At 56.7% G+C, this 20653-nt stretch overlaps 3 protein-coding genes across 5 annotated transcripts in view; 2 read left to right on the top strand and 1 right to left on the bottom strand.

The window, feature by feature from the left end:
- Positions 1–6803, top strand: part of Styxl1 (serine/threonine/tyrosine interacting like 1) — a 51639-nt gene extending 44836 nt beyond the window's left edge. Inside the window, exons 7-9 of the mRNA XM_046422811.2 lie at positions 1836–1933; positions 3495–3607; positions 6554–6803. Coding sequence (XP_046278767.1) covers positions 1836–1933; positions 3495–3607; positions 6554–6685 — 343 coding nt within the window. The 3' untranslated portion in view covers positions 6686–6803. The remainder of the gene's footprint in view (positions 1–1835; positions 1934–3494; positions 3608–6553) is intronic.
- A 1338-nt stretch (positions 6804–8141) lies between these two features.
- On the top strand, positions 8142–13634 carry Tmem120a (transmembrane protein 120A). The gene is made up of 12 exons (XM_046422739.2): positions 8142–8315; positions 9801–9919; positions 10070–10186; positions 11820–11879; positions 12043–12138; positions 12226–12315; positions 12405–12470; positions 12556–12617; positions 12717–12809; positions 12931–12995; positions 13084–13152; positions 13226–13634. Exons 1-12 carry the CDS (start codon positions 8235–8237, stop codon positions 13337–13339), a joined length of 1032 nt encoding a protein of 343 aa, XP_046278695.1. The 5' UTR covers positions 8142–8234; the 3' UTR covers positions 13340–13634.
- Positions 13616–20653, bottom strand: part of LOC124078100 (NADPH--cytochrome P450 reductase) — a 46830-nt gene continuing 39792 nt past the window's right edge. For all 3 annotated transcript variants that reach the window (XM_058572226.1, XM_046422737.2, XM_046422738.2), the window contains 13 exons: positions 20403–20531; positions 18968–19117; positions 18348–18472; positions 17895–17984; positions 17470–17568; positions 16492–16608; positions 16272–16390; positions 15297–15478; positions 15034–15183; positions 14573–14843; positions 14354–14499; positions 14165–14250; positions 13616–14082 (listed from right to left, as the gene is read on the bottom strand). In XM_058572226.1, the coding sequence (XP_058428209.1) occupies positions 13938–14082; positions 14165–14250; positions 14354–14499; positions 14573–14843; positions 15034–15183; positions 15297–15478; positions 16272–16390; positions 16492–16608; positions 17470–17568; positions 17895–17984; positions 18348–18472; positions 18968–19117; positions 20403–20531 (1809 nt within the window). In that variant the 3' untranslated portion in view covers positions 13616–13937. The remainder of the gene's footprint in view (positions 14083–14164; positions 14251–14353; positions 14500–14572; positions 14844–15033; positions 15184–15296; positions 15479–16271; positions 16391–16491; positions 16609–17469; positions 17569–17894; positions 17985–18347; positions 18473–18967; positions 19118–20402; positions 20532–20653) is intronic.

Here is a 20653-nt window from a genome sequence, read left to right as displayed (position 1 = left end):
GAAATCAATGAGTTAAGCATTTATCTTAAGAGAGGAACAGGAAATTAGACCCAAATGACAAAGGGATAATAAAAGCAGATTATTGAAATAGCAACAATAAAAGAGGATCAAGAAGGCCAAATAGTTTTTTTTTTTTTTTAATAAAATCAATAAACACTTGGCAAAGAGAGCAAAGGCACCAATAACCAGATGGCAAGAGAGAACCCATGTCCTGTACCTACTCTAAAAGATTGTAAGAGATGCTACGGAAACTTTATTATGGTAAACATAGATGAACAAATTTTAGATACTCCCTGTCAAAACTGACATCAAACAAAATTTGAGTAGTATAAAGAACTAGTGAACATTTCCACAGACAGAATTCCAGGTTTAAATAGTTTCAGTGATTTAATTTTATTTAATATTTAAGGAGGAAATTAGGTCAATATTAAGTTTTTTTTTCCTTTTTAGAGAATAAAAAGAACAACTATCAACTTATTTTATGAGACCAGCATAATTTTAACTTCATAACCTAAGATGCTATAATGCAGGAAAATTATAGACTAATTTTCCTTGTGAATATAGTTGTAAAAATTCTAAATAAAATATTAGCACACTGAATATGGTGAGATATGAAAGGATAATACATGGTGAGGAAGTTGGGTCTATTCCAATGATATGAAGTTGCTTTAACTTCTGGAGAATTCACAGCTTACCAAATCATTAACATAGAGAAAAAAAAACAATTATTTCAATAGGTACAGATAAAGCATTTGGTAAGATTCACTATATATTCCTTTTTTAAAAAAAAAACTTTATGTAGTGCTGAGGATCAAACTCAGTGCCTCACGCATGCTAGGCGAGCGTTCTACCTCTGAGCCACAAATCCAGCCCTCACTATATTCTTTTTTTTTTTTCAAAGAGAGAGAGAATTTTTTTAATATTTATTTTTTAGTTCTCAGCGGACACAACATCTTTGTTTGTATGTGGTGCTGAGGATCGAACCCGGGCCACACGCATGCCAGGCAAGCACGCTACCGCTTGAGCCATATCCCCAGCCCAGTATATTCTTAATTTTTCTTTTCAGTACTGGGAAATGAACCCAGGGGTGCTTTACCACTGAGGCACATCCCCAGTCCTTTTTAAGTTTTGAGACAGAGTCTTGCTAAGTTGCTCAGGGTCTTGTAAATGGCCAAGTCTGGCCTTGAATTTGTAATCCTGCCTCAGCCTCTGGAGCTGAGCCACTGGGATTATAGACAAGTGCCACCACACCCAGCTTCACTATGGATTTGTAACTTTTCTTTTCAGTATTGGGGATTGAACTCAGGGGCACTTTATCACTGAGCTACATTCCCAGCCCTTTTAATTTCAATTTTTTTTAAATTTTGAGAGAGGGTCTTGCTCAGTTGCTTTTAACTGCTGAGACTGGCCTTGAACCTGTGATACTTCAGAATGCTGAGCTTATAGGTGTTCACCACTGTGTCCCACTCATAATTAAAAAAAAAAAAAATCTTGGAAAACCAGGAATAGAATGGAACTTTCTTGATTTAATTTTTTTAAAAATATACAAAAGTCTCTGCAGCAGGCCTGGGGTGCCAGTGTAGCCCAGTAGCAGAGCATTTGCCTAGTGTAGACAAAGCCCTGGATTTGATTCCAGCACTGGAAAAAAAAAGATCTGTAAGTAACCATCACACTTACTGGTGAAATGTTGAAAGTTTTCTCTCAGCTTCTGAACAAGACAATGATGCCACTATTTCCATTCCTACTTCCTGGCATCCTTCCCCTGTGGACCCGCTACTGAAGATGAGGGGAAGCCTCAGTGGGCTATGTGCTGGTGACCTGTATTCTTTGTTTAGTTTTGCAGGTGACTCTGACAACCTTCTGCACATCCAGATAGAAGATACCCCAGACGTCAAGATTATTCCCTTTTTACGTCACCTCTGTCACTTCCTTGGTAAGAGCCTTCCCTAACCAGGGAGCAATTAGCCTGGGAGGCAGAGGGACTACAGTACCTCTTCCACATGCTTATCCCTGATCTTGACTCCCCATGCTGAAGACAGAGGAGGTAGGGGCCAGCACATGCCTAGCCAAATGTGGACAACCCAGGATGAGTCCAGCTTCTCAGGATTCCCGTTAGATGAGTGGGGGTGGTGTTTCCCTTGGGAGCAGTGGGCTCCAGTGGGAGTACTAGGTTGCAGGTTGAGCAGCCCTGGTGAGGCTGCCATAGCCCTTTGAGGCTATTTGAAAGTATGGGTGCTGGCCACCACATGTGATCGTGTCTGTGGAGGACCTAGAAGTGCATCTTCAGACCTGAGGGTGCTTTATCTGCACCCTCAGGTCTGGCCAGCAGGATGTGGATGGAGGGAGGAACACTCGGAACCTCCCAACCCTGATTGCTGCGTTGCTCCATGTGGGCTCCCTGCCACCTGTTGTCCTCCTGCCACACACAAAGCAACACCCACCAGCTGCTTAAATCATCCAGGGTGGATTGTGTGGTCGTTCCCAGGGCATAGGACTGTCTGAGGAAAGCAAGGTCCCTGGAGAGCAAGGCTGGATCAGGGCAGAGGCCCTCCCTGAAGTGCCTGCTGGCACCACACAGCCCCCAGCCTGAGCAATTGGGGCTGACAATGGAGCCCAAGTGCCTATTATTAGCCCAGCAGATTGCCACTTTCACTCAGCTAGGATCCGAGACTGAGACTTCCTGTGTATCCCACCATGAGGTGGCAGAGTCTGCAGCACAGAGAGACCCACCCTGCTGGGTGGCTCTGGGCCAGCCTGTCACTGATGCATGGCTCAGTCTCATGTATGTGAATAGGCAGTCGGCCTTCATCATCCCAAAGTTCTCCTCCAGCTCTGACAGCCTGGCTTTGCACGTGGTGTGCTCATCTTTAGTTCTTGGGGTTTCCAGGCCAGCCTGCAATGACAGTTTAAACTCCCCCACTCCCTGGGCAGGACTCCCAGCCTTGGGGTTATGTGACTGTAGCTGGCTTTTCTATGCCAGGCAATGGGTCTCAGCCTCCCAGATGGCTGGGATTGCAGGTGTGTGCCGCCACATCTGGTGCTCAGCATAGGGCAGAATAAAACCCCATTTTCCAGATAAGGAAACTGTGGCTCAGAGTAACTTGCCCAAGCCCCACAGAACAGTGAGTGACAGAGCCAGGATTCACACCCCCTGCATTGCCTAGCTGGCACCTGAGTGTCCTTGGGGCATCGTCCTATCAGCATTAGGCCAACTGGCAACAGCTTCCTGGGCTAGAAACCTGGAGAGCCAGGAAAAGGTTTCACCTGGCAGTGCCAGTTAGCTCTTGAATGGCCAGCTAGGTCTGAGGGCCCCCCGTTTGCTAGACAAGCTGTGTTGGGGAAGTTGTGAGACTTGCCCAGGCTTGACATACTGTTCCATACTCATGCTTGAACTATGGGCACAGCGAGGCCAATCTCTGATAGCCACCCAGGTTCCAGGTCCATGGGGAAGAGGGCTCTGCACAAACCCACCTCTTCCTTCCTTCCTTCTGCAGAAATTCACCTGGAGCTTGGCTCTGTTGTTCTGGTCTTTTCTACCCGGGGCATCAGTCGCAGTTGTGCGGTAATTGTGGCCTTCCTCATGCACTGGAGAGAGGAGACCTTGCAGGTATGTGTTCCTTGAGGCGGGCTTGGGCCACAACCACCCTAGGTGTAGAGTCAGGGCCAAACCTGGGAGAAATAGGGCCTGGCACTACTGTGGTTCCCCAATTGTGGGATGGGGAGGGGGAGAATCAGGAGGGGAACTCCAAATCAGGGTGTTTCCCAGCAAGTGGCACCCAAGGGTGGGTCCCAACGCTGCAGGCCAAAGCCTGGTATACAGCACTAACAGGACACAGGCCAGGCTGAGAGGCAGCACCAGCTCTGTGGCTCCCCTGCTGCCTGTCTGTCCCCGAGGTTGGTTTGGGTTTGTTCAAAGAAAAATGAGTGGAGTCACAGAATTGCAGCACTGGCCAGGCCTCAGTGGGCACCCATGTCAATCTTCCTCACCAGAGTGGGAAGGGAGGAGGGCACTGTTAAGGCAGACCCACGGAGATTCGGGCATCTGACTCCCAGGTAGGGCTCGCTTGGGGGCCTGCCCTGGGGAGGGGATCCTTGCCTGTCCATGGTCTCAGAGGGTTTGTGTGGGAGCTGAAAACTCCCCGTGTGTGTTTGGGGGAAGGGCAGGGGTAAAGAATAACCATGGTTTTGGGTATTGACCCAACGTGCTCTTCAGGAAGTTGCAGCCTAGAATGCCTTGGCTTTCCGGTAAGTCCACTTCAAGGCATGTACATCAGAGAGCAGAAGACAGGGACTCATACATGTGCACACCCACGTTCACGGCAGGACTGTTCACAATAGCTGAAAGGTGGAAATGACACAAATGTCTGTGGACAAATAAAAGGAAACACAAAATGTGACATCTCCATATAGGAAAGAGTCAGCCCTGCAAAGGAAGGGAATTCTGCTGTGTGCCACAGTATGGGTGGGCCTGGAGGACACTGCTCCATAAGGCAGGCCGGTCATTAAAGGACTAGTACCTAGGATTCCCCCTGGTGTGTGGTACCTAGAGTATCAAAATCAGACAGGTGAATAGCAGTTGACACGGATGTACCCAGGGAACAAGTGGGATGGGGAGTCAATGTTTAATGGGGTCAGAGGATCAGTTTGGGAAAATGAAGATGTTCTGGAGATGGAGCGGGTGACAGTTGCACAGTAATATGAACATACTTAGCGCCATGGAACTGTATAGCCCTAAAGGTGGTTAAAATGGTGAACTTTAAGTTCTGTATAATTTACCACAATTGAAAGGTGTCTTTTTAAAATAGTATTTTTAGTTGTAAATAGACACAGTACCTTTATTTTATTCATTTTTATGTGGTACTGAGGATTGAACCCAGTGTTGAGCACTTGCCTAGCATGTATGGGACACTGGGTTCTTTGTACAAGTTTTTTTTTTTTTTTTAATTTGGGGAATTTTAAAATTTTTCTATTTCTGGGCTGGGGATGTAGCTCAAGCGGTAGCGCACTCGCCTGGCATGCGTGCGGCCCGGGTTCGATCCTCGGCACCACATACAAACAAAGATGCTGTGTCTGCCGAAAACTAAAAAATAAATATTAAATAATAATAATAATAAAAATTTTCTATTTCTACAAAATATGCCATTGGGATTTAATAAGGATTCTTATATCTGTGGATTATTTAGGCAGTATGGACATCTGGACCACAGTAAGTTTTCTATAACATTGGATATGTTGCCATTTAATTGTATCATCTTCAATTTCCTTCTACAATGCTTTTTGTAGTTTTTGGTATGTCTCTCACCTCTTTGGTTAAATGTTTTAGTCTTTTTGATGCTATTGTAAATGGAATTGTTTTCTTAATTTTTTTTGAATTGTTCATTGTTGGTTTGTAGAAATTTAACAAACTGATGTGCTAATTTTGGTATCCTGCAACTTCTCTGGATGCATTTGCTCTGGATGTGTAAGATTTTAGAAATTTCTACATGAGATTAATGTCATCTTCACATGGCATGCCGCAGTCTGGCTGGGCACAAATAACTGAGCTGCCACAAAGCACTTGTAGGTAAACAGCAACTCTTTATTGCCGAACTCCACCAGCACTCCACACATGCTCCCCGGGAACACTCTCACCCTCCACTGGGGTCCTCGTGCACTCTCCCTCGGAACTGTGAGAACTCCACGGGAACTCCAAAGTAGCAGCCTGAGGCAGCAAGAGCCTCTGGACAGTAAAGGTCAAATATACAATTGAATACACAGCTTAACATAACCATCCTCATCTCATGGCTCCCTAGTGTCATCTCTCAACCATTCCCTCTGGCAATATGCCATGCTCATCCAGACTCAGCTGTGGCCCTCAACAATGGAGATAATCTTTTTTTTCTTTCCAATTTGGGTGTCTTTTCTTTCTTGCCTAATTGCTCTGACAGCTCCCTGCAGTTCTAACAGAAGGGGTGAAAGTGGCCCTGTGCCTTGTTCCTCTAAGTGCTCCTCTCGGGAGAACCTTTCTCCATTGAGTGCGATGTTAGCAAGGGCGATTTTCATAAATGGTCTTTATTAGGTTTAAGCAGTCTTCTTCTTAGTTTCACCATTTCCCCCTTTGCTTTTCCCCTGTCCTCAATCCGGATGGAGACCAGCTCCACGCCTTCTTTCTAACCCTAAAGGAAGGCAACTTTAATCTTCCTTCTTCAGAGAATTTGACCCCGTCCTCCTCCCCTTTCCAGGAACCCATCCAGTGACAATGCAAACCTTTGTTGAGCCTTTCTGCCCCAGGCTTGGGTGTGTTGTGTTCACCCTACTTGGTGGAAGGTTCCCATGTGTTGTCCTAGCATTCACAGCAGCTATCTGAAAAAGGAATGATTTGTCCCTCTATTCAGAAGTGCCAAGAGGCTTGCCCAAGGTGCGGCCAGCTCCCTCCACTGCTTGCCCTACCGAGCCATCACAGGCTGCTGCGGTATCTAGCTCTTAAACCATGTTGTGTGCCCCTGGGCAAGTGCTTCCTATCTCTGATCCAGGGCCCATGACCAGTCCTGACGTCTCCTTTCTCTCTGTTCAGAGGTCCTGGGCCTATGTCAAGAAGTGCAAAAATAACATGCGTCCAAATTGGGGATTGGTGACTCAGCTGTCGGAGTGGGAGAAGATTGTCCTTGGAGACACTGTCACAGACATCTTCAATCCACCGTACTAATCTCTGAGGCCCAGAGATGGGCGCTGAAGAACCTTCCTTGGGACCTTTGTGGGCAGAGGGCAAGCATGTGTACCCAGGTTGGTGTGGAAAGAAAAGGCCTGTGCTGCCTGCAGCCTCACTCGGACTTGTGCACTGGTTCTTTCAGGCTCCTGTTCACTCACTGTGGAGGTGCATCTGCTCAGCTTAGGACAGCCCGTATCCCTGGGTGCCTTGGAACACTCCGCTGCCCTCCTAGAGTTTCCTCTGGCCACCTAAGGGGCTGCCATACACACCCTGTGACTTGGATCCTTCAGAGCTTTCCTGGGAGGTGCTCGGTGTTGGTCCACAGGGTGTCACAATAGCCAGCCACTGATGGGGATTTGGGCTGGGGTAGAGCTCAGCTGGTAGAGGGCTTGCCTCGCATGCACAAGGGCCTGGGTTCAACCCCCAGCAACAACAACAACAAAAAAGAAAATAGGTGGGGATTCTCCCATCCCCAGAGATGCCAGGCCTAGCCTTGGCCCTTTGCCTCGTGCCCAGGCCCAGTGCTGTGACCCTCCCAACCCCTGTCTATCTCTTGGCACTAATGGCCTTTCTCTGTTCCCACCCCCACTCATTGCTGTTCTCTGGAAAGACTTCTACCCCTCCCAGCCCCTGCACCCAAGTTCCTAGAAATTCCTCAGATCTTAAAGGGAGGTGTTTTCCCCATGCACTTGCTGGCAGCAACCACAGAACAACCTGAGGATTAGGAAAGGGCACGTACAGGGGACCAGGGGACGGGTGGGGCATTCAGGATGCCCATCAATGCAGGGGCTTCCCTAAGTTCATTCAGCAAACACGCCCACAGCCTCCTAGGACTCTCCAGAGTGGGCTGGAGGTGCCGGGATGAGGGAGGTGCCTTCAAGGAGGAGTGGGCTTTGCCAGAGGGGGGAGAGCTTTTCAGGCAGCACCCTCTGTCAGTCTGGGGTGGACTAAGCCTGGGATGGTCGCAGAGCTTGCTGTCTGGCAAGGGACCTCCTGCGAGGCAGGGACAGGGTGGGGGAATTAGGCTTGTGCTTTAGGAAGGGCAGCTAGTGGCTATGTGAAGGGCAGTGGAGGTGAGCCTGGAGGCAGAAAGGAGGTGACAAAAAATCCTAGCAAGAGAAGACTCTGGGAATCCCTTCCACTAAGAGGCGCCGTTTCCCAAAGACGAAAAGTGTTTAAGGTCGGTGTCACCTCTCTGGGTCTTGGTTTGCTCCCAGCACCGCGGGCTGGGGCACTGCAGGAAGCACCACGGCATGCAGTTGGCACGGCAGGTGGAAGCCCGGCCAGGGGCCGCAGCCACCTTAGCCACCAAGCTGGCCTAGAGTCGTGGTATGAGACGCCCTTCCAGTGCGTGGCCCCGCCCCTGATCGTAATTGGCTGTTGGGGGCGGGGCCAGCGCGCGGCCCGCGCCAGGTCTTTCTCCATTGGTGGCGGTGGCGGCGCGAGCCCGGAAGCGGACGGGGGCGGAGGCGGAGGCGCCTTGGGCCGGCCGGGGTTGCGGCGCAGTCCTCAACTCGCTGCTCCTGCGGCCCGCGGAGCGGCAGCCATGCAGCCCCCGCCCTCGGACCCGCTGGGCGACTGCCTGCGGGACTGGGAAGATCTGCAGCAGGACTTCCAGAGCATCCAGGTAGGCTCCACTCCTGCCACCCATTGACTCTGAGCCACGTCTCTCTGGCTGAGGTCAAGGGTCGGGCAGCACTGGGTCAGGCAGGCAGGCGATTGAGGTCGGGGGTCTGGAGCCTGGAGTTGCTCCCGAGGGTGGCGAGGCCTCGGGTCCCAGTCTCCCCAGCTGGCCCCTCCCAAGTGTCCGGTTACAGTCCACTGTGCTTTGGCCGGGACCCCACTGTGCTGGGTGACTTCGACCTCCCGCGAGGGCATGGAAAGAGACGGGACCCCGTGTCCGCCCCCGCCCTTTGCATTTGGACCTGGACCCCATCCTCTCCCAGGAGAGCAGCTGCCCGAGTCGGAGCCAGCCAGCCCGTATTCTGGATCTGTCACTCCACGAACATCCCGTTCCCACCCTTAGCATCTCCTGTCAGAGTGCCCTGGGGGAGTGGTGTTTAGGTGAAGTCCGTGGCCAGGGTCGGGGGGCTGTCCCAGGTGGGCCAGCATCTAACAGGGGAAGGGAGAGCAGTGCTGACAGGCCCTGTGGGCCTGTGTGGCTGCTTGGGAAAGTGAGGGGAGCAGTGGGTGGGACCAGATCGTGCAGGGACCTCCTGGCTCTGGCGGGGATTAGAATCTCTGAAGCCACTGGGAAGCTGCAGGAGCAGTTGTCTGGTTGGAGTTTGTATGTGGCCGTCTGTCCTGGGACCCAGGCAGCAGGAGGTTGCTGGCTTTGACCAGGAAGGAGAGGGTGGTGACTGTGCCTGGGCAGAGGTGGCACAGATCTGGGTCTGAGGGGGGTGTGGTGGCCCACAGACCGAGTGGAGCCCAGGCCAGTTGGAGACTTGGTTAGACTTTTGCCTCTCCTGGCCTGATTCCCGCCTTTTCCCTTCTCCATGGCTGCCCCCAGAGCAGCCCCGCCAGCTGCCACCAGTGTTCTCCCTGGAGTCCTGAGCAGGCATCTCCCAGCCTGGCTGCCTCCGATGACCTCAGCCACTTGCTGTCCCCACACTGCCTCTTGCCCAATCTCTAGACTGCGCCTTCTTGAGATTCACCCACCAGGGCAAAGTGCTAAGGGAAGCCTCAGGCCAAAGGTGCTGGGGCAGGGGAGGGGACTGGCCTCAGGGCAGGAGGTGCAAGACTGAAGCCTGATGACCTTTAACCTGGGAGAAAGCATCCAGAATGCCCTAGCAGAAGGCACTGTGGATGCCTGACCACTGTCCCCCCCACCCCTGCCCAACACACGCATACTTCCCATCCTTGCAAGTTGGGTAGGCAGGAGGGACTGAAAGGGCCTGAAGCCACCCACTTGGTCCAGAAGGTGGACCTGTGACCTTAGAAACCAGACTCAGGACAGAGAGCCTGTGGAGAGGTGGGGACCATAGGAAGATGTCCTGCGACCAGGAAAACCTTGAGGGGGGAGTGCCTTGGGAAGGCACAGGCGGATCCCTGGCGGAGACAGTGAGCCCATGTGTCCCAGCCAGCCTGCACCTTGTCCCTTTGGCCCCAGGAGACTCACCGGCTGTACCGCCTGAAGCTGGAGGAGCTGACCAAGCTGCAGAACAACTGCACCAGCTCCATCGCCCGGCAGAAGAAGCGGCTACAGGAACTGGCCCTCGTCCTGAAGAGGTGGGCACCTGCCAGCGAGGCATGGGGGGCTGGTGCTGCCCCCCAGGGGACAGCACAGTCTCTCCCCTCTCTGGGCCTCACTGCCCCTTCTGCCCCTCTGGGGTGGGCATGGCGCCTGCTTGCCCCTGCTGACTCTGGCTCCACCTGCAGATGCAAACCCACCCTTCCGTCAGAGGCCGTGGGGGCTGCACAGGAGCTGGAGAACCAGATGAAGGAGCGCCAGGGCCTCTTCTTTGACATGGAGGCCTATTTGCCCAAGAAGAACGGGTGAGCCCAGGCCAGCCCCAGCTGCCACCACTCCTGGGAGGGAGGGGCTGAGGCCAGATGCCACCTCTTTTTGGTCATTCAGTCAGCCATAGCCAGAGCAGTCAGCACAGTCCCCACACTGTGATGGGCCCTTTGTGGGGGAAGGACCTGGTGTAGGGGTATGGTAAGGGTCACCTAACCGGCCCAGGCAGTCAGAGAAAGCTTCCGTGTCTGGGGGATGCTGAGCTGTCTTCAATATGAGAGGTAACAGTGGATGACTGCAGAGGCCGGGAACAAAATGAGGTGGCCAGGGTTTGGGGTCTGGGTGAGAGGGTGGAGTCCAGGGGTGCCAGTGCAAGACTCTGAGCCAGATCTCCCCAGGAGACTGAAGGCTGAAGGCATGGGGGGAGGTTTCTGGAAGGCAGGGAAGCAGGTTAGTGGGCTGAGGAAGGGAGGGAGGGGAGTGCTTCTGAGGCCACAGGACCTTGGAGAGCCAGCTGGTGGCAGGGAGGGGTGGGAGCTGATCTTGGAGCTGGTGGGAGAGCTGAAGGGGGAGCTGGCATGGCTGTGTGGAAGGAGAGAAGTCACTCGAAAGTATCAACTAGAAGTCAGGAGGGTGTTTGGGAGGCTTTGCCTTGGGCACACCTGTTACTCTCTAGGTCGGAAAGAGCTGGGCACGTCCACGGGCAGGGGTAGGTAGTGACAGGAGGCGCCTGGAGAGACAGAAGGGTGTATGTGGGCCTTGCTGGTGCAGGATGCAGAGGCACAGAGTCATGCAGGTGGCCGGCAGTGGCTAGCCGTTTACAAGAGGCTGCTGCTGGGAGCTGGTTGAGAGCAGCTGGGGCTGGATGCTGGGCGCTGGGCGAGGCTTTTCTCTGGTGTGGTCAGAGTCCCCCCAGTAAGCTCTTTTGCAGCCTCAGGCAAGTCCCTTCATGGGGAGGTCCACAGGGTCTGAGCAGGAGCAGGAGCCCTGTTAGGGCAGCTGCTCTGCTGTCCCGCCTGGGAGCTCCTCAGCAGAGGACAGATGAGCCTCGTTGGGAGGTGATGGAAATACAGGGAGGCTGCGGTTCAAGGGGTGGCTGGGAAGTGGCTGCACGGTGAAGGAGGGCATGTGGACTCCTGGCCTGGACAAGGACTGGCCAGAGTGTGGGGCCCTCAGGGAGGGAGGGGTCTTCGTGGTGTAAGGAAAAAAATGGGAATCAGAGCTTTTGGGGGTCAGTACAACCAGAGGCTAGAGTTTCTGAGGGAGGCTGTCGTGGGCTGGGAGAACATGTATGGTCATGGTGTGGGGCCTGAGTGGACTCAGAGCTGAGGTTCCTGGGGTCCAGATAGCAAGGAACTTGTGGCAGTGACAAGAGTTGACTTCATACAGATGGCAGATCCATCACCCAGAACCGAGGAGTGATCGGGGATATGGGGTCTGAGTGGGAGAGCCAGGCTTCTTGAGGCCTCAAGGCTGGGAGGCCGTGGACAGGATGTGGCAGGCTGGGGACATTGGTGTACTCCAGGTCAGGATTCTGGAGCAGGCTGGGCTCCAAGTGGAGGTGGCCTACAGCACCCCAAGGGTAGGACTCTTAATGCAGGGATATGGAGAAGACAGCTGGGTGGAGGGGACCCAGGGCCAAGGCCTCTCAGCCCCTCTCCTTTTCTCTAGGTTGTACCTGAGCCTGGTTCTGGGGAATGTCAACGTGACACTCTTGAGCAAGCAGGCCAAGTACGTGGCTAGTGGGCTGGTCTTGCCTGGGTTCCCTTGCCCTGACTGCCCTTGGCTCAGCCTCGGGACTCCAGGCTTCTCTGGTGCCTGCCTGTGCCCTCCTTGGGTCACAGCAAGGGGGACCCCATGGGCATGGGGGACCCCCACACGTGTGTGTCCCCAGGTTTGCCTACAAAGACGAGTACGAGAAGTTCAAGCTCTACCTCACCATCATCCTCATCCTCATCTCCTTCACCTGCCGTTTCCTGCTCAACTCCAGGTGGGTGTTCTGCCACCTGGTGCAACCTCGCACCCTCCTGGGCTCTGACACCAACCCTCCTACCCTTCCCTTCCCTCCCCTCCCCAGGGTGACAGATGCGGCCTTCAACTTCCTGCTGGTCTGGTACTACTGCACGCTGACCATCCGTGAGAGCATCCTCATCAACAACGGCTCCCGGTGTGCAGGGGTGGGCCTGGTTCTCAAGGGCTGCCCTGGGATGGGAGGCAGGGACAGGGACAGGAAGGACAGTGGCTCCCCCCCTACAGGATCAAAGGCTGGTGGGTGATCCATCACTATGTGTCCACGTTTCTGTCGGGCGTCATGCTGACGTGGTAAGTGGCCTGGTTCTGGTGGGAGCTGGGACAGGGCCAGAGCACCCTGGGCTCCCTCACTGCCCGCCCTCTGTTTTCCCCTTAGGCCCGATGGTCTCATGTACCAGAAGTTCCGGAACCAGTTCCTGTCTTTCTCCATGTACCAGAGTGAGTGTCTCGGGGCTTCCTGAGCTCAGGAGGTGTGCATGCGCGGGAGGGGCAGGAAGACCCCGCCTGCAGCCCAGTTCTGAAGCCCGCTCTCCCCAGGCTTCGTGCAGTTCCTGCAGTATTACTACCAGAGCGGCTGCCTGTACCGCCTGCGGGCCCTGGGCGAGCGGCACACCATGGACCTTACCGTGGGTGAGTCGGCCAGGCCCTGCTCTGCAGCCCTGTGGGTACGGCGGGCAGGAATTTCCCCTTCCTTCTGCTCCTGGCCTGAATGGTGTCCCTGGTTCTTTTGCCCTGGCCCTTTTCCCTGCAGAGGGCTTCCAGTCCTGGATGTGGCGGGGCCTCACCTTCCTGCTGCCTTTTCTTTTCTTCGGACATGTAAGTGGCATGGGTGTCCCCAGCTGCCCTAGTCTTCCCCGCTCTGGCGGCCCTGGGTTTGCTGAGTCCAGCTAGCTTTTCCTCTCAGTTCTGGCAGCTTTTCAATGCGCTGACCTTGTTTAACCTGGCTCGAGACCCACAATGCAAGGAGTGGCAGGTGAGCAGGGTCCGGGGGACAGCTGGGAGGGCCCAGCCCCGCAGGCTCTCGAGCTGACTCTGGCCCCCTGCAGGTGCTCATGTGCGGCCTCCCCTTCCTCCTCCTCTTCCTGGGCAATTTCTTCACCACCCTGCGGGTTGTGCACCAGAAGTTCCACAGCCAGCAGCGCAGGAGCAAGAAGGAGTGAGCAGGGCCTCTGACCCGTGTGTGGCAGAAGGGTGGGAGGCACCCCTGTGCGTGTGGGGTGCCTTCTGCTCTCCTGGGCTTCGTGGGCTCTGTGGGCCCTGAGGACGACCTGGGCCCCGGCTGCGGGAGCTGGGCGCCAGGGCCTCAATAAAGGGAGCGAGGCAGAGGCGGCCTGACGGATGTGTTCTCCCACAGGGAGGCTGGGCTCCTGCTGTATCTAGGGTCTCTGTATAGGCCCAGGGGACACCCCAGGGCTGCTCAAGCAATATCAGGCAAATACAGAAAACAGAACTTTATTCCAAGGGCCAGAAGTTATTTAAAATTATTTACACTCATTCAAAATCATGTGGGGGCCACCAGCTGAGAGAAGGGCCCCTTCTGTACAGCTGCCGAGGGCCTAGGGTGTCACCAAGTGTGGGACCCCGTCCCCCTTGCCATGTGCCTTGGGGTTGGGCTACCTCACAGGCCTGGCCTGGGTTGCCCCTGTCCATGGACCTGCCTCCAGTGGCCAGCCCAGGCAGAGACCACCAGGCGGCTGGCAGAGGGAGTGAGGAACGTGATCATGGGGACAGTCTGTGGGTGCGAGGGGCAGGGGCCGCCTAGCTCCACACATCCAGGGAGTAGCGACCCTTGGTCATCAGCTTTTTGATGTAGTCCACAGCCTGGGCATGCTCCATGGCCCCGAGCTCAGCCACAATGTCACAGAAGGTGTTCTGCACGTCCCTGGCCATGTTCCGAGCGTCCCTGGGGGGAAGGAGGTGGCGGTGAAGGCTGGGCAGGCACCACCTGGGAGTGGACAGGGCCTGATCTCCCCTCTCCTACTCACCCACAGACGTAGATGTGGGCGCCCCCGTTGTGGATCAGCTCCCACAGGTGCTCCGCGTCCCTCTTCAGCAAGTGCTGCACGTAGACCTGCAGGCAGGTGGGCGGCCTGTGAGGGCCAGGGCGCCCCAGCCACCTCCTCGTTGGGCAGCCGTACCCGGCCCAGCCCCCACCAGTACCGCCCACCCCTCACCTTGTGGGCCTGTTCCCGGGAGAAGGCCACGTTGAGCTGGGTGAGGGCGCCGTCCTTGTGGAACTGGGCCAGCTCCTCGCGGTACAGGTAGTCCTCATCCGCCCGGCGGCAGCCATAGTAGAGCAGTGTCTCCCCCACCTCCTTGCCTGGGCAGAGGCGGCCAGGGTGAGGGGGCTCCCTGCAGCTCCTCATTCCACCCCATCCCATCCGTCTGCTTACCCTGCTGCCGCAGCCAGGCCCGCTCCTGGATGAAGCCGATGAAGGGGGCAACCCCAGTGCCAGGGCCCACCATGATGACAGGCGTGGTGGGCTTGAAGGGCAGGCGGAACTGGGACTTGCGCACGAACATGGGCACCAGGGCCCGGCGGCCATTCTCCGCAGCAGGCTCTTTGGCCCGCAGCCAGCTGGTGGCCACACCTTTGTTGACACGGCCGGACTTGGTCTCATACTCCACAGCCACAGCACAGATGTGCACAGAATTGGGGTGGACCTGGAGGGAGGGCTGGTGTGAGCCGCAGCAATGTGGAGGGCCCCTGTCCTGGAGGGCCCAGTCCTGGCACCAAGCCTTGTCCCACCCCTCTAGCCCATGCCCCCTCAGGGTCTCCTTGCCAACAGCTCTCCTGGCCCTGAGGGTCAGAGCTGGGGAGAGGCAGGCAGTCCCAGGCTCCAGCCCACCTCACCTTGGAGGACGAGGCAATGGAATAGTAGCGGGCCTGGAGCCGAGGCAGCAGCTCACACAGGTGGTCGATGGGGGGCCGCAGGGACGGGTAGTCTTGCAGGATGGCCAGGATGTGCCTCCGGGCCTCTACCACCCAGCTCAGGTACAGCTCCTGCCCAAGACCAAGGAACGGGAGGAGTGGGTCGGTGCGGGTGGAAGCTGGGGCCGAGGGGAAGTGAGCTGGGAGCTGCAGCCCTGGGCAGAGGCGGCGTGGCGCAGGCTCACCTTGCCCTCGCCTGAGGAGGAGGCCATCTTGCGTAGCTGCTCCTGCTCGGTGGGCTCCGAGGCATACTGTGCCAGCTCATACAGCACGTTGGTGCGTGGAGGGTTGGTGATGTCCAGGTAGTAGGTGAGGGCCGTGCGGTAGGAGGTGGGGCAGGGGAAGGGGTGCTTTTTGTTGGACTCCTCTGTACGGAGAGGGGAGGCAGAATTTGGGGTGAATGGTCACCCATGGTGGGGGGTGGAAGCTTCAGACCTGCTCTGCAGGAAGCAGGTGCCCAGCTGGCAGTCCAAGCAAGGCTAGCCCTCTCCAGGCCTCCTAGGCCCTAAAGCCAAGCCTCAGGCTGGACTGTAAATCCCTGTTGGAGGGGTCTGGTCAGGGGAAGTGATGCCCCAGGGGAAGCAGAGTTCCTGCTTCTGCGAGGTTTGCCAGAAACCAGCCCTTCCTCCTCCTGCTCTGCAGAGGGCTGGTTCTGGAACCAGGGAGCGTGGACAGGACCAAGCAGGGCTACGCCTGAGGTTGGTGCGTGTTCACAGTAAGTCTCGGGCTATACAGCTCCATGGGACCCTGGGGAAACCACCATGGCTAGTGCTTGGCACCCTGAGCTCCACTGAAGGGACCTGGAAGGGTGGCCAGGGGTGCTGACTGCAGCCCCTGCAGTGACCAGTAAGGAGTACAGCCCAGGCTCAGCAGGGTTCAGCCTTGCAGATTGCCCCACCCAACATGGTGGCTGGGTAGTGTTCCTGCTGCCACCAGGCCTGAGACACACCACCCTCTCTCCTGTGACAGTGACGAGAGCCTAAGGGAGAGAGCCAGGCCCTACAGCACATGGTCTCTCCTCCCTGCAGAGTGGGGCAGGGGGCGTGCAGAACCTATAATGGTGGAGGCTTGGGTGAAGGGCTCTAGGCCCCTGGCATGCAGGGCCAAGCAGAAGCCCAGCCCAAGGGCTTGGCCTAGGAGGCCTTGATTCCAGAACTCACCATCAAGGTTGTTCAAGGACATGACAACATCCAGGTCTGCACCCAGGATCTCCCCAAGCTGGTTGACAAGAGTGCAGTCGTTGGCTGGGTAAACAGCCACGTGGTCCCCAGATTCATACCTAAAGGAAGACACAAGGCTCAGGAGGCAGTGGAGGCCACTCTGTGCCTGGGTCAGGAAACCCAGAGTGAAGGGTCAGGAAGGGGTGAAGCCAGCAGAGACCTGATTTTGGAGTCGGAAATGTCCAATTCCAGGTGCATGAGGTGTCGCTCAGTGCCCTGATTCAGTTTCCGGTTGGTGGTGACAGCAGCCAAGAATGGGTTCTTGGCATCAAAGGGGCTGGGTGGGGAGAAGAGAAGCTCATCGATTGGCTGTGTCTGTGATCTGAATCTTTCTGTCCCCAAGAGACCCTCTGGGCCTCCAAGGGCACGAGGACACCTTGCCAACTGTCAAGGGTTCCCCCGTTCCCAGTCAGTGCAGTACTCTTAACCCTGCGAGGTGGCAGAGCTATGTGATCAGGGTCCCCATTTTTGGATATGGAAACTGAGGCTGGCCCCTAAAATATTGAGGCCCCTCATGCTTTATCCCCTTGGGCAGACTGAGTGCAGATTCGAGCCAGCTCTGGGAGACGGAACCCCAGGTGGAATCCCCTATCCTCAGCCCCCTCACCCCCATGCCTAGACCCTAATACTGGCAGGGGAATCACTGGGATGTGGAGTTTGCTCTGACAGGGCTGTGTCCAGCAGAGCCGCTCTTGACTTAGTGGTACCTGGGCACCTGGGGGCTCCAGCAGGGATTTGGGCACCATCCAGGGGTACTTGAAGTGGCTTATAGGGAAGTGAGCCTTTTTGCCAAAGTCCAACCTGGACACAGCACAGACCTTGCTGTCTTTAAGGACTGTTGCGGACCAGGGTATTTACACAGTAAGATTTCAAAGCAAATTGAGGACAAACTGGGTAAGCACCTCTCTCTCCCAAGGCCTGCCCTGAATGACAGCACCAGCACAGAGCAGGCCCTGGCTCCTGGACGGCCCATCTCTGCTCTGGGCCTCCTGCCCTCCCTCCGCGGATGTGAAAACATGCGTGCCCCTACCGCACCCACCCATCACATGGGTCTAGGGAGAAAGGCCCTACGAGGATACACAGCCAGCTGATGCTGGTGTTCCAAGGCCATCAGTCCCACCCACCTCCCTCGACTTACGGCTTCTGGTTCTCATAGCTCTTCAGACGGCCCATCTCACCCACGTACACCTTGGCTGTGTCCATGTCCGTGTGGACCACGAGCTCATACTGGCGGATGCTGGAGAGGAGAGCCAGGGGCAGAGTCAGGGCTGCTGGGCAGGAGCCAGGGGATCCGTCCAGACAGGAGGGTCTGGACCGGTGTGGGGTGAGTGACCCACACAGGACCGGGTGGGCAAGCAGAGGAGGCTGGCACAGAGCTGCTGAAGTCAGATCCCAGGCCCTGTGAGGGCTGCCCAGGCCCGGGGGCTCAGGTGAAAAGCCAGGCAAGACCCGGCCCTACTCCTGTCACCCTCCAGGGAAGCACAAGCTCCTTTAGCCTGTGACTGAGCTGCCAACCCCTCCTTGCTGCGTCCCCAAGGCCCCATCTGAGGCCCCCATGCTCACCTGGACTCCTCGCCAGTGGCTTCCACCCCAAAGAACTCGCACACGGCCGGCCAGAACTGTTCCCGCCACGTGATAAAGTCCTCCTCCAGGCTGGGGAGAGGACAGGATGAGCCAGGGTCCAGACGGAGGTGACCCGCTTGGCCCTGTCCTCCAGTGTGGCTCGACATTTTGAGGACTCATGTCACCTGGCCGCCCAGTGACGTCAACCCCAGGCCCAGCACATCCGTGCCCACCGGGGCTTGTGTCTGAGCTGGGCCAGGAGCAGGGCATGGGGCATGGTGACAGCGCCCCCAACAGGGAGGCGAGTCCTGAGTTCCCGCTGACGGGGGTTTGTGCTGCCCCTGGAGGCCCATGGGCTGCTCCTGCCCTGGGCTCCTGGTCCATAGCGCCCAGGGAGGGTGGCCTAGTGTAGACTGGGGCCCTGAGTGCAAGGGGGCCAGGGTGGACACTCACTTCCCGTCGTCATCGCCAAGGCCCAGCTCAAAGATGCGCTGGGCTCCGAGCTGCTCCAGCCGCTGGTCGACGTATTTGCCCATGGCGTTGAAGTGCTCATAGGTCTTGTTTCCAAGGCCAAACACCTGTGCAGATGGGAGGCTTTGAGGCCTGGCCCCTGGCCTGCCCAGCGGCACCTCTCGTGGGGTGGGGGCATCCTTGTGGCCCTGACCAAGCCACCAAGCAGGCCCTGTGGGCCTCTGTACCTGCCAGACACCCGGCACCACGAGGAGTATTGGGCAGCCTCTGGCCTGCAGCCCCCGGGGCCCTCTTCACAGCCAGCCTTGAAGCCTCCACTCCAAGTGGCCAGAAAGGGGCAGTGTGCCCTGCCTGCCTAGCTGGTGGCCATGGCTTTCCCTGTCCAGCCAAATCCTGATCATCTTGCTACATTTTCCTGGTCTTTAGTGTCCAGGAACTAATGTCCCCTGTGGCTGGCTGGGAGATGGGAGGAGAAGCTCTCCAGGTGCAGAGGGTCTGTTCCTGTGCAGCCTGCTCCGTTGGTCTCTTCTGGGAGCTGGAACGGGGAGGGGTGGAGACTTCCTTGTCTATGCCGACATGGGTCCAGGGCTCTGCGGACTCACCGCGTACTTGACACCAGAGAGGTCCACATCTGCCTCCTGCAGCCAGTCATAGAAGTCCTGGGCGTTGTCAGTGGGGTCCCCCTCGCCATAGGTGGCCATGCAGAAAACCACCAGGGAGTTGTGGATCTCCGGCAGACTGCTCAGGTCGGCCTGCAGAGACAGGGCCACCACGCCGTGACCAGCCTGCTTGGGTCAGGCCCAGGCCTCTGGTGAGGGGGCAGCAGTGGCTCCCAGCTAGGACGTGGGGACTATGGGATGGGGGAGGTGCAGCCAGGGCCACTGCGTGTGAGCAGGACAGTGATGGCAAGCTGGTGGGAGAAGGTGCAGTTCTAAAAAGGTGACAGCAGGCATGAGGGGTGAGGACAGTGGCAGGGGACAGGCTGGCTGCTGGGCCCCTCGAGGGCTCCCAGAACCCAGTTCTCTGTGCACCAGGCACCAGATTCCCCAGGGAGAGCCCACCACCCCACAGGCCCAGGACGGAGCCTGGAGGGGTCTTGCTGGTTTCTGATCAACATGAAAGGGGGCCTGGGGCTGGGTGTCACCAAGACCCCAAAGGCAGGGGAGTGGAGGGCAATAGTGCAGGCACATCCCCTCAGTAATGATGGCCACAACTCCGTGTGCGACAGCAGTGAGGCAACCCGGGTGGACTTCCTCCAGCCTCCCCCTCCTGCGGGTCAGTTGCCCTTTCCTATCCACTGCCTCATCCTGGGCTGGTGGCTGGCTGGCACGGGCTCTCCCAAAGCAACAGGCAAACAAATGGGTGGGGCCCCTGCACTGCACAGAGCCCTGGTGGTGACAGCCAGGAAGAGGATGAGCAGATGAGCCCGGGGGTAGTGCGGCCAGAAGCAGGGAGCGGCCAGTGGCAGGGGACAGGCTGGCTGCTGGGCCCCTCGAGGGCTCCCAGAACCCAGTCCCAAGGGGAGCCCTGTGGAGGCCCCACTGTCCCAAACCACATCCTCTCCCCAAGCCCCCAGGCTCTCCTGACCCCTCCTGCGTGTGGTACCCTGTCCTTGCCTTGGCCTATGCCCTCACTCCTGGTGATAACAGCTGAAGCACAAGGACAGCCAGAGGTGCTTGCGGATGACCCTGTGCACTGACCAAGACAGGAGGAAGCTGCCTGGGGGCGGGAGCCGAGCTGCTGGTCCCCCAGCTTCCCACGTCTGCACTCCTGGGCGGAGGTGGGTGGGGCAGAGGTCTCCTGAATTCTGAGACCCTTTAATTTTTTAAGCCACACCCAATTCACTGGGGACTGAGTCCCTTCTGGGGACCAGACCAGCACCTGTGAAGCCCACACTGGTGACCCCAGCAGCTGAGCACCAACAGCTCTGGGCTGTTCCAACAGCCTGATCCTGTCTGTCCCTCCAGCTAACCCGGCCCTTTCAGCCTCTGCATGATCCAGAGGCCATTCCTGAGACCCGTGGGGGCCCACACTCACCAGGTCATACTCCTCGGGGTCTGCGGCCATGCCCCGCATCCCATAGCGGTGGGCGTCCTTGGATAAGCGGTTGGCAAACTCCTCGGCCGTCCCCGTCTGGGAGCCGTAGAACACGATGATGTTCCGCCCCTAGGAAGGCCAGATGCCGGTCAGTGAGGGCCCAGAGCCAGACCCCCCACGTTCCAGGCCACACGACCGCATGGGCATCCTCTTTCCCCCCAGGCTTCCAGTCCTGTCACTCTGGGAATGGC

This window comes from Marmota monax, unplaced genomic scaffold (assembly GCF_021218885.2).
Source record: "Marmota monax isolate L192 unplaced genomic scaffold, Marmota_monax_Labrador192_F-V1.1 WCK01_AAM20220418_F8-fsc00237, whole genome shotgun sequence".
NCBI lineage: Eukaryota > Metazoa > Chordata > Mammalia > Rodentia > Sciuridae > Marmota > Marmota monax.
This window is presented reverse-complemented; position numbering and strand designations above follow the sequence as displayed.

Bases quoted from the DNA above. Each gene is read 5' to 3' on its own strand.
- Tmem120a (XM_046422739.2), top strand. From the start codon at position 8,235: ATGCAGCCCCCGCCCTCGGACCCGCTGGGCGACTGCCTGCGGGACTGG. The intron at 10,187-11,819 runs GTGAGCCCAGGC...CCTTTTCTCTAG, and splicing joins TATTTGCCCAAGAAGAACGG to GTTGTACCTGAGCCTGGTTC. The intron at 12,810-12,930 runs GTGAGTCGGCCA...TTTTCCCTGCAG, and splicing joins CACCATGGACCTTACCGTGG to AGGGCTTCCAGTCCTGGATG.